General features: G+C 46.6%; 1 protein-coding gene across 1 annotated transcript; it reads right to left on the bottom strand.

The window, feature by feature from the left end:
- Nucleotides 1–1779: 1779 nt before the first annotated feature.
- Nucleotides 1780–7297, bottom strand: LOC121866000 (protein-L-histidine N-pros-methyltransferase-like; the record flags this gene model as incomplete). Its single annotated transcript, XM_042365572.1, has 2 exons — nucleotides 1780–2268; nucleotides 7149–7297. Coding segments are annotated over 2 exons (451 nt in total), but the record flags the coding sequence as incomplete, so codon positions are not given.
- Between the last annotated feature and the right edge of the window lie 4874 nt (nucleotides 7298–12171).

Raw genomic sequence — 12171 nt, 5'->3', positions numbered from 1 at the left:
AAATGCATCTATTTTCGAAAGTAGATAACCAACTTCTGGAAAGTAGATATTTCCATTTTTTATGACACAAATTTCCTGTTTCTATGATAATCTACTTTGCAAAATTAGGTAATATTTCAAATTGAAAAACTCATTCCCTAAAAGTCGATAATCTACTTTCCCAAAAGTAATCTGTTCACTTTTAAGTAGATAACCAACTTTCCCGGAAAGTAGATATTTCCATTTTTTATGATACAAATTTCCCGTTTCTATTATAACTACTTCGCAAAATTAGTAATATTTCTCCTGAAAAATCTACTTCAAAAGTCGATAATTCACTTTCCTCGAGAAGTAGAAAATCTGTTCACTTTCGGGAAAGTAGATAACCAACTTTCCCGGAGTAGATATTTCCCATTTTTATGATACAAGTTTCCTGTTTTCTATGATAATTCCACTTCGCAAAATTAGGTAATATTTCCAAAATTGAAAATTCATTTCGAAATAATGATAATCTACTTTCCCAAAAAGTAGACCTATCTACTTTTTCGGGAAAAGAGATAACCAACCTTCCGGAAAGTAGATATTTCCCATTTTTATGATACAAATTTCCTGTTTCTATGATTATCTACGTCGCAAATTAGGAATATTTCTCCAAAATTCGAAAATCTACTTCCTATTCGATAATCTACTTTCCGAAAAGTAGAAAATCTATCAGTTTTGAGAATGAATAACCAACTTTCGATAGATATTTCCCATTTTTATGATACAAATTTCCGTTTTCTGTGATAATCTACTTCGCAAAATTAGGTAATATTTCCCCAAAATTCGAAAATCTACTTCCGAGTCGATAATCTACAAAAGTAGAAAATCTATCTGCACTTCGGGGTAAATAACTCCAACTTTCGCGGAGTAGATATTTCCCATTTTATGATACAAATTTCCGTTTTCTATGATAATCTTTCGCAAAAATTAGGTAATATTTCCCCAAAAATTCGAAAATCTACTTCCCGAAAAGTCGATAATCTACTTTCGAAAGTAGAAAATCTATCTACTTTTCGGGAAAAGTAAATAACCAACTTTCGGAAAGTAGATATTTCCCATTTTTATGATACAAATTTCCCGTTTTCTATGATAATCTACTTCGCAAAATTAGGTAATATTTCCCCAAAATTCAATCTACTTCCCGAAAGTCGATAATCTACTTTCCGGAAAAATAGAAAAATCTACTTTTCAGAAAAGTAGATTACCAACTTTCCCGGAAAGTAGATATTTCCCATTTTCTATGATACAAATTTCCCGTTTTCTATGATAATCTACTTCTGAAAAATAGGTAATATTTCTCAAAAGTGGATAATTTACTTCCACGAAAAGTCGATAATCTACTTTCCCGAAAAGTAGATAATCTACTTTTCAGGAAAGTAGATAACCAACTTTCCCGGAAAGTAGATATTTCCCATTTTCTATGACACAAATTTCCCGTTTTCTATGATAAGTAGATAACCAACTTTCCCAGAAAGTAGAAATATTTCCCATTTTCTGTGATACAAATTTCCCGTTTTCTATGATAATCTACTTTGGAAAATATGCTAATATTTCCCAAAAAGTCGATAATCTACCTCCACGAAAAGTCGATTGAATAACCTGGTAGTAACCGTGAAAGGGTTAATTGTCATTACTATATATAGGTTCTCCTGCCAGTTTATTTGTACACACTGCACATACAAATGAACATAATGCTTATTTTATCTAACACGCTCTTCAATTCTTAACCCTATAGTAAGGAGAACAGAAACTACTTCATTTATATATCCAAAAGTAAGTTTTATTTCCCAGTACAGTAACAATCTTTCAACAGAGGAATAAATGAACAAATCTTAATAAAATATATTTATAAAATTACATTATTTGAAGTGTGAAATATTCAGTAAGACATCTCTTTATAAGATACTATGGTCTTTCAACACTTCTCTTGATATGATCTGATCCTCTATACGACATGGTCAAGGGCGTCATCGTAATGATCTTCACTCTCTTCCGTTGTCTGTTTGGCAGATATTGTCTTCTCGTTGACCTCTGACCAGTCATTGACCTTGCTAAACACCATAACAACATCGGACAGCCAATAGAAGGCCTGGTCGAGGTCACCTTCACACAAGTATGGAAGACGCGACCACCGCTCCAGCTTGTATCCCAGGCTGGGGAAGACGTCTGTGGCTAAACTGTTAACCTGCTCCTCTATGGCAGTGCCCGTAACGCCCAGCTCCTCAGACGGCATGTTGTCTATGGTACCTGCAATGTCAGAATAATGTAGGAGGGAGGTCCGGACTGCCCCTGATCTCGGGGAAACATTTTAAGGGGGGAGTGGGGTAATGTGCTCTGGCGATACTCTACTGGAACAGAAATTCCAAAACGACCAACAACTGAATTTATTGTTATCATATGTATGAGATTATGATTACATGATTTCAATGCAGTGTTCGAAACAACTTAATACGATATGCGAAAAATAAGAAAACACAACGTGTGTGTAATACGCACGTTAAGGTTATGTATTAGGAGCTGATTATTCTTTGGACTGATTAGTCATCACACCAGAGAGAATCAAACAAAAGGCTTTCATGAACAACTATGATTAGAATGGATCCAGGATTTTGTAGGGTAGGGCAAAGTCTAAGGGGAGGTGGGGTAGGGCAAAGTCTAAGGGGAGGTGGGGGTAGGGCAAGGTGTAGGGGGGGAGGGAAGGTGGGGCAAGGTCTAAGGGGAGGTGGGGTAGGGCAAGGTCTAAGGGAGGTGGGGTAGGGCAAGGTCTAAGGGAGGTGGGGTAGGGCAGGTCAGGTCAGGTAAGGGGAGGTGGGAGGTGGGGTAGGGCAAGGTGTAAGGGGAGGTGGGGTAGGGGAAGGTGTAAGGGAGGTGGGGTAGGGGAAGGTCTAAGGAGGTGGGGGGGGAAGGAAGGGGAAGGTGGGGAGGGGGGTAGGGGAAGGTCTAAGGGGAGGTGGGGTAGGGGAAGGTCTAAGGGAGGTGGGGTGGGGAGGTCTAAGGGGAGGTGGGGTAGGGGAAGGTCTAAGGGGGTGGGGTAGGGGAAGGTCTAAGGGGAGGTGGGGTAGGGGGAAGGTCTAAGGGGAGGTGGGGTAGGGGAAGGTCTAAGGGGAGGTGGGGTAGGGGAAGGTCTAAGGAGGTGGGGTAGGGGGGGGAAGGTCTAAGGGGAGGTGGGGTAGGGAAGGTCTAAGGGGAGGTGGGGTAGGGGGGTCTGGGGAGGTGGGGTAGGGGGGAGGTGGGGGGGGGGGGAAGGTCTAAGGGGAGGGTCAAAGGGGGAGGTGGGGTGGGGAAGGTCTAGGTGGGGAAGGGGGGGGTGGGGAAGGTCTAAGGGGAGGTGGGGAAGGTCTAAGGGGAGGTGGGGTCTAAGGAGGTGGGGAAGGTCTAAGGTGGGGGAGGTCTAAGGGGAGGTGGGGGGTAGGGGGGAGGTCAGGGGGTGGGGTGAGGGGAAGGTCTAAGGAGGTGGGAGTGAGGGAAGGTCTAAGGGGGGGTGGTGGGGTGAGGGGAAGAGGTCTAAGGAGGTGGGGGTGGGGAAGGTCTGAGGAGGTGGGGTAGGGAAAGGTCTAAGGGGAGGTGGGGAGTGAGGGAAAGGTCTAGGGGAGGTGGGGAGTGGGGGGAAGGTCTAAGGGGAGGGGTGGGGTAGGGAAGGTGTAAGGGGAGGTGGGGTAGGGGGGGAAGGTCTAAGGGGGAGGTGGGTGGAAGTGGGGAGGTGGGGTGGGGAGGATCTAAGGGGAGGGTGGGGTAGGGCAAAGTCTAAGGAGGTGGGGTGGGGGAGAGGTCTAAGGGGGAGGTGGGGTGGGGAGAAAGTGTAGGGGAGGTGGGGTGGGGCAAAGTCTAAGGGGAGGTGGGGTGGGGCAAAGTCTAAGGGAGGTGGGGTAGGGGAGAAAGTGTAGGGGAGGTGGGAGTGGGGGAAGGTCTAAGGGGAGGTGGGGTGGGGGAGAGGTCCTAGGGGAGGTGGGGTAGGGAGGTGTAAGGGGAGGTGGGGTAGGGGAAGGTCTAGGGGGAGGTGGGAGTGAGGGGAAGGTGTGGGGGGGGAGGTGGGGTAGGGGAGGAGTCTAAGGGGAGGTGGGGTGGGAGGAAAGTCTAGGGGGAGGTGTGGTGGGGAAGGTGTGGGGGGTGGGGTAGGGAAGAGGTGTGGGGAGGTGGGGTGGGGGAAGGTGTGGGGAGGGGAGTGGGGAGGTCTAAGGGGGTGAGGTGGGGAAGGTGTAAGGGGGAGGTGGGGTAGGGCAAAGTCTAAGGGAGGTGGGGTAGGGAAAAGTCTAAGGGGGAGATGGGAGTGGGGCAAGGTCTGGGGAGGTGGGGTAGGGAAGGTCTAAGGGGAGGAGGTGGGAGTGAGGTCTAAGGGAGGAGGTGGGAGTAGGGGGAGAGGGTCTGGGGAGGTGGGGTGAGGGGAAGGTCTAGGGAGGTGGGGTAGGGGAAGGTCTAGGGGAGGTGGGGTGGGGGAGGTCTGGGGAGGTGGGGGTGGGGGAAGGTCTGGGGAGGTGGGGTAGGGAAAGGTCTGGGGAGGTGGGGTAGGGGGGAGGTGTGGGGAGGTGGGGTGGGGAAGGTCAAAGGGGAGGTGGGGTAGGGAAGGTGTAAGGAGGTGGGGTGGGGAAAGGTGTGTAAGGGAGGTGGGGTAGGGAGATTCTAAGGGGAGGTGGGGTAGGGAGGTGTAGGGGGAGGTGGGGTGAGGGCAAGGGTCTGGGGGAGGTGGGAGTGGGCAAGTCTAAGGGGAGGTGGGGTGGGGCAAAGTCTGGGGAGGTGGGGTAGGGGAAGGTGTGGGGGGAGGTGGGGAGTGGGGGAAGGTCTGGGGAGGTGGGGTGGGGGAGAGGTCTGGGGAGGTGGGGTGGGGAAGGGTGTAAGGGGGAGGTGGGGTGGGGAAGGTGTGGGGGAGGTGGGGTGGGGAAGGTGTGGGGGTGGGGTGGGGGAGGAGGGTGTGGGGGGTGGGGGTGAGGAAAGGAGGTCTAAGGGAGGTGGGGGTAGGGAAAGGTCTAAGGGGAGGTCAGGTGAGGGAGGTCTAAGGGGAGGTGGGGTAGGGAAGGTCTGGGGAGGTGGGGTAGAGGTCTAAGGGGGGGGTGGGGTAGGGAAGGTGTGGGGAGGTGGGAGTGAGGAGAGGTCTAAGGGGAGGAGGAGTGGGGTAGAGAGGTCTAAGGGGAGGTGGGGAGTAGGGAAGGTGGGGAGGTGGGGAGTGGGGGAAGGTCTGGGGGGAGGTGGGGAGTGGGGGGAAGGTCTAAGGGAGGTGGGGTAGGGCAAAGTCCATGGGGAGGTGGGTAGAGCAAAGTCAAGGGAGGTGGGGTAGGGAAGGTGTAAGGGAGGTGGGTGGGGAAGGTCTAAGGGGAGGTGGTAGGGAAAGGTGTAAGGGAGTGTGGGGTGGGGAAAGTCTAAGGGAGGTAGGGAAAAGTCTAAGGGAGGTGGGGTAGGCAAAGTCTAGGAGGTGGGTAGGGAAGGGTAAGATGTGGGGTGAGTTGAGGTGGGAGGGAAAGTCTAAGGAGGGTAGGGCAAAGTCTAAGGAGGTGGGGTAGGGCAAAGTCTAAGGGAGGTGGGGTAGGGAAGGTCTAAGGGAGGTGGGGTAGGGAAGGTCTAGAGGGGTAGGGGAAGGTAGGGAGGTGGAGGGGAAGTCTAAGGAGGTGGGGTAGGGAAGGTGGGGGAGGGGTAGGAAGTTCAAGGGAGTGGGGTAGGGCAAAGTCTAAGGGGAGGTGGGTAGGGGAAGGTCTAAGGGAGGTGGGTAGGGAAGGTGTAAGGAGGTGGGTGGGGAAGGTGTAAGGGAGGTGGGGAAGGAAGGAGTGTGAGGTAGAAGGTGTAAGGGGAGGTGGGGCAAAGTAAGGGAGGTGGGGTAGGCAAAGTAAGGAGTGGGGTAGGCAAGGAGGTGTGGGAAGAAGTCTAAGGAGGTGGGGTAGGGGAAGGTCTATGGGGAGGTGGGGTAGGGGAAGGTCTAAGGGAGGTGGGGTAGGGGAAGGTTCATGAGGTGAGGGAAGGTCTAAGGAGGTGGGTAGGGAAGGTAAGGGGAGTGTGGGTAGGGAAGGTAAGGGAGTGTGGGAGGAAAGGTAGAGGTGGGGTAGAAGGTGGCGAGTGGTGGGGTAGGGGAAGGTGTAAGGAGGTGGGTAGGGGAAGGTGTAAGGGAGGTGGGTAGGGGAAGGTGTAAGGAGGTGGGGTAGGGAAATTCAAGGGGAGGTGGGGTAGGAAGGTGTATGAGGTGGGGAAGTCTGGGGAGTGGGTAGAGTGAGGTGGGGCAGGGGAAAAAGTCTGAGGGGTAGGGTGGGGTGTAAGGAGGTGGGGTAGGGAAGGTCTAAGGAGGTGGGTGAAGGTATGAGGTGGGTGGGTAAGGAGGTGGGGTAGGGAAGGTGTAAGGGAGGTGGGGTAGGAAGGTGTAAGGAGGTAGGGGAAGGTGTAAGGAGGTGGGGGGAGGGGAAGGTCTAAGGAGGTGGGGTAGGGGAAGGTCTAAGGAGGTGGGTAGGGAAGGTCTAAGGGGAGGTGGGTAGGGGTGTGGGGAGGGGGTAGGGGAAGGTTCAAGGGAGGTGGGGAAGGTCTAAGGAGGTGGGTAGGGAAGGTTCAGGAGGTGGGGTAGGGGAAGGTCCATGGGGAGGTGGGTAGGGGAAGTGTCTGGGGAGGTGGGGTGGGGAAGGTTCAAGGGAGGTGGGTAGGGGAAGGTTTAAGGGAGGTGGGGTGAAGGTCTAAGGAGGTGGGGGGGGTGAGGGAAGGTGGGTGGGGAGGGTCAGGGAGGTGGGGTAGGGGAAGCGTGAAGTTCTGTCTGTACATCTCATTAGCACGTCTTTATAGAAGTCTAGCTAACCAACAATAATTACTCTTATTTTGTCAGACCTGTCTATTTCTTTGAAACACAGCCAGGAAAGGTAAGGTCAGATTTAACGTAAACATAAGTGGAACGCCCCTTGTTTCAAATGGTGCCTAAAGATTCTACATGAATAAAATACAATACTCATTCAGCTGAGATCTCTTCCCAAACTAAATGACTCCAATATGCTTCAATTATTAACTGAATTTGCTGAGCCCAGAACATTATAAAGATTCATTTGTGTGTGTAAAGTGACTGGATGTTAAGATGTTGTTGTACTGTATTTAGAAAACCCTGTTTAGCGATATCGTTGTTTTGGGGACGTCGCCTCATGTTCGTCTCTTTGAATGTACAGATCACTTACCAATCTCAACATAGGGGCTGAAGGGAGGACGAGAGCCACAACAAGGCCCCTGCGTGCGTCGACAGCTTGCGGATATCCTCGATGAGGGTCCGGTGTCGTAGCGGTCCAGTAGGTTGAGGCACGTCACTACGTCGTACTGCTCGTCTCCACTTCATCCACGACCACGTGTCAGCACACTAGAATCATACCAAGGACATGTCACATACCAGACTATTGATTCTACAAGACTGGGAAAGTTCTAACTTCAATGATGGTAAATTGTTCTTGTTTCAAAGTAAACACAACATTTTCAGTGATGTGGTCATTCTAGAAAGCTCACAAGGTTAATTAAAACTCTATATAATCATATACAAGACTGATAAGACAAGATTTCCTACAAAGTTTCATTATAACTTTATATTGAGGAGATAGTTATCTTGCTTACAGAATTTATTTCTACTGACTGAGAGACCCCACACAAGTATCCAGACAGATTCAGGGTTTGTCTCATCATCACAGGTGGAGACAAATCAGTAACACAACCCCAAGTCACCCAGCAGAACTTTTAGCGATGGGTGACGCCTCACCCCGTTACTCTGGTTTATATAATTTATTTCAATTTCAGTTCAGTGCCATTATAACCAGGGCTGTGGAGTCGAGTCGAGGAGTCGGAGGAAATTGCTTGAGTCGGAGTCGGAGTTCGGTAAATTGTCCAGACTCCGACTCCGACTCACTGAAGCTATTCTGTTCCTAAGAACAAATATATGAACTCATGGCATATTCATTGCAGTGATTCCACTGACCACTAATTTTCTTAAATTAAAAGAATTTATTTCCATTTTATAAGCATTATTATGAATTTAATGTAGCAGGCACAGTATAGCACTATAATTTTGACGATAGTTCTTCTTTACCATTTGAAATTTTGAATTATATCAAATTTTGTTTCTGTTGAAAACTGCACAGAGGCTCTCAGCTACAAAACAATTAGCTACAACCTGTTTTTGGTGAGATTAAGGCAAATTTAATTTAATAACTTAATCATGTAAGGTTTATCCATTTTCCTTATTAAGGTATTCATTTCTTTTAATGTACATAAAATACAACTTTACTTTTAAAAAGGGAATTGTAGGATCATTATTTAGATTCACATCAGATTATGAGCTTAAACAAAATTCATATGCTGAGATCGAACTTTAGATATACATATAAATGGTGTTTTCTAGTTAATATCTTGAATTCTTAATAAATTTATTTTTCTTTGATTGAAACTTTGAAAGTCAAGCCTATCATCTTTTTGTAGTTCTTAAATATCGTCCAGATCATTAATAAAGCTGTAGCAGTATAGCCACGGTGTTTTACTTTTTAACGCGCAGGTTACAACATACAAATTACAATTAGATGGTAGAAATAGTGGTTACAAAAGGCCAAGGAGTCGGAGTCGGAGTCGGAAGCATAAAAATTTGAGGAGTCGGAGTCGAAGGTTTCTTCGACTCCACAGCCCTGTTAAAATTTCCTATAAACTATTTTATAAACCAATAAAGTCAACACTTACCCATCAGTGGTCCCATAGTCTAACTCAAAAAAATACTCATCCTTTTTTCCACTCTACAACAATCTGAAAATAAAGAAAATATTACCCAAATACCAAACGTTTACAAGACTCGCTCACCAACTACTCAAGTATTGGCAACACCCTTCAATTTTAATTATGGTATTGCAAAATTTAACATCACCGTAACACGTTTAGTAGACACGCTCGGCTCTAGCTCAAATTCTGCTAAATAATTTATAATCCACAGTACGAGCATTACAGTTCCAATACATCTACCACCTGCAATAAGTCATTAAGGTTAATCTCAATCACGGTCTGAAAACCATATTGCAGTAACCAAATTTAACAACAGAGGACAATGTCCTCCATTATGGGGAGCTGCCTCCAACAGGATTATTAAACAAATAACTTAAACGATATGGTGATATTACAGGCATTTAGATCGGAGGATACGGCCGCATCGTTGCTTAGCAGCCTGGGCGGCAGTAATTATTGTGGTGGCGAGAAACGTCGAGCTAATGCATTGATGAAAAATTTCTTTCCGGTCTGAAAGCATAGAAATTTCAGTGTAGACAGTATTTAAAGGAGCCTGACCCGTGACACTGACGTTCTGGCGTGTACAGCGACCGTGGTGAATTGAATTAATGCGGTTGGCGAGATTAATCTTTCTGTTATGTATGTGGGCCGGAACTTCCCAGGTTCACGTATATACGGATGCACAAGGAAGAAACAACAAGAGAATAAATATAACTAATTTGAGCAAGAAAAAATTATAGAAATATATTGAATAAAAAGAAGTATGAAATGAGGAAATTTATGCCTACAGCAGGTATAATAATTCCTCGTCCACACGCGGAGGCAAAATTAAAGTTGTGAACCCCTGACAGGCGACCTGCACCTTGCACACCAACGTCATCGATTGATCCTGGCGGCCAACTACGTATATATGTTGTGTGGTTTATGAGATTTTCGCTTGCTCTCCAATCTCATTATTGTTTTTTTGGAACAGTACCAACTACCAAAATATGTATAGACTAAAAATATTCTTGAAAGAAACAAGATAGCCAAAGCAATCGCCATGGTTTTTCCAAACTCACACTGAAGGTTACATAATACCTCTGAGATAAGTGACTGTACAAAGGCCAATTATGACCCGTTGCCTATTGACCAGCCATTTCAAGATTGTTATTAATGTCAAATTTATCTTCCTGGCTATGAACTCAATATACATAGCAATGAATTTACCTGTCCTTCTGGTCTTAACCCTCGCATCCAAGTTTATATCTGGTTGTCGGGGAGACTTATTTTACCCACTTTCTCGGGTTTATAGGGTCACTTTATCACTACACACAAAATCACCTGACAGAATTCAAAAATACAAAAAACTTTGAGGCACCAATGTGGTTTATTACTTAAAACACTCATAGCTGCGGCTTCTTTTTTCAGGTTTCATAACGGTCACTTTTCACTATTATCTGTTCTAGCCGGAGATGCAGTAATATACGCACATTTCAGCTTATAGACGGTCAGTCACAGCCATGAACACAATTTATGCCTTTTAATGTTAAAGAGTACTTTCAGTTTCATACCCATATTGAAGCTTTAGCCCGAGTAAATGTCAATGTTACACTCTTTAAAACACTAATAAAAGATACTACATCGGTTTACACAAACACCATCTAATGCACTTAAAAGTAAACTAAATTTCGGTCACATTTTCTACCGAAACGGAGCACAATTCCTGCTAATTTAATAAAATACACTATTCATTTAAATTTCCAATATTTACTTGGCACAATAACAACTTAAATTTCACTCTTTAATAGAAGTACCGTATTCGCTAAAATATTCTGTATTTCGGGTTCATTAATTTTTCGTTGAAAAGCGAACCAATTACCACAAACAGGACTTAAATAGGTTTCAAAAGACCACAAACCAGACACATCAATGAAGCGTATGATCAGGTGTTATGGACCACAGAATTACGTTTAAGAACAACATATATGTGCTGGAGAACTTACTCCCGAATTCAACAAAATTATACTGCATAACTATAAACATAGTTCTTTTTCAAGGAACAACACTTCTGCAAGAATAATGAGGACCACAAATCACACACAGGTCCGAGTGAAACAGATTGTTTGTTGCTGGGTGAACTCTGAGGTGACCTAGCTTTGCTGCCGACTCGTGATGGTGAACTGTCAATCATTCAATTCTATTTCACTTAATTGTTTGGTTCTTGATAGAGAAGTGGGATCTCTAGTGCGTTACTAGTACTTTGTACAATATTCAGTAAGCATCTGCAAGTGTGAAAAGTATATACAGTATAAATATTTAAAGGGGCTTACTAAAGCCTAAGGGAAGAAGCACGTTCTTAACACATAATCACATATTTACAAAAATATCTGGCCAGTATTGGGAGGGGATTACTGTGTTCTCGACAGGGGTCGTGGAGTGGTGGTCCAGCATCACGGGAAGCGTTGTGTGTGGGGACATCTTAGGAGGTAGTGAATAAGGGGTGGCTGTCGGGTCTTCTGCATAAATGCACAAGAAAGCGTTGTTTGTAGGGATGTGGGGACAATTCCCTGCCAAAAGTCATACCCACGATGATACGTGGGCAGCAAATCATGTCCTCTCATGACCCTTTCCCGTAGACGTACGAGAGGTCAGGTGCTTTACGGAGGACATCGTACCATGTGGGCGGGGAGTCCAGGGGATGGCTGTTTCTCGAGCTTTCTGTTTGCGGCGGACGGGGTCCTACCTGTAAGAGTGTTTCGGAGGAACAATGTAGTCAGGTGTGGCCTTGTTGTGGGTAAGCCAGTCTTGGTAAGGTTACCTGTTGCCTCATTCTCAAGATACTGACATATGACTGGGTGTCTATAGTGAATGTCACAGGGCGGCTCGCATCTCTGGAAGTGTGGATGATGTTAAATTCCTCGTATCTGGAGGATGAGGCCCAGAGCCAGTAGATTCAAATGCGATCTCTGTCGAGAAAGCAGACCTGGAATCGCAAAGAGACAAGCTAAGGGGCAGAACCATCTGCTTCTTCCTCACAGCGAGAAGGGCAGCAAGGGGAGGGCTATTAGTTCAGCCTGAGTGAGGAGGCCCCGTCAGGAAACTTGAGAGAGGAAGTTTGACAGGCCTAGGGGGCATCAGGGACGGGAGATGTAGACACTCCAGCCCCGGCCCTACCTGTGGTGGGGGGCCAACAGGGAACAATAGTGTAGAGGACGACCTTTACCTGGGGGACCAGTGAGCGATTCTGGAGAGGTGGTATTTGCAGAGAATAACAGGGTCTACCTGGGGACGGGAGTGGCTCACTGAGGCAATGGCTGAAGTTGAAAAATTCAGCCAGGGAGAAGGGAGATGAAACCAACAGCAGGGGTGACAACAATATCAGGCAGGAGGTCGTGTTTCCTGAAGGGCTTCGGATGAGTGACCTCACTGTCTCTAGGATGGAGGAGCACATGCACCGAACGAAGCACACCA

Source organism: Homarus americanus, unplaced genomic scaffold (assembly GCF_018991925.1).
Source record: "Homarus americanus isolate GMGI-L3 unplaced genomic scaffold, GMGI_Hamer_2.0 scaffold21510, whole genome shotgun sequence".
NCBI classification, from domain to species: domain Eukaryota; kingdom Metazoa; phylum Arthropoda; class Malacostraca; order Decapoda; family Nephropidae; genus Homarus; species Homarus americanus.
This window is presented reverse-complemented; position numbering and strand designations above follow the sequence as displayed.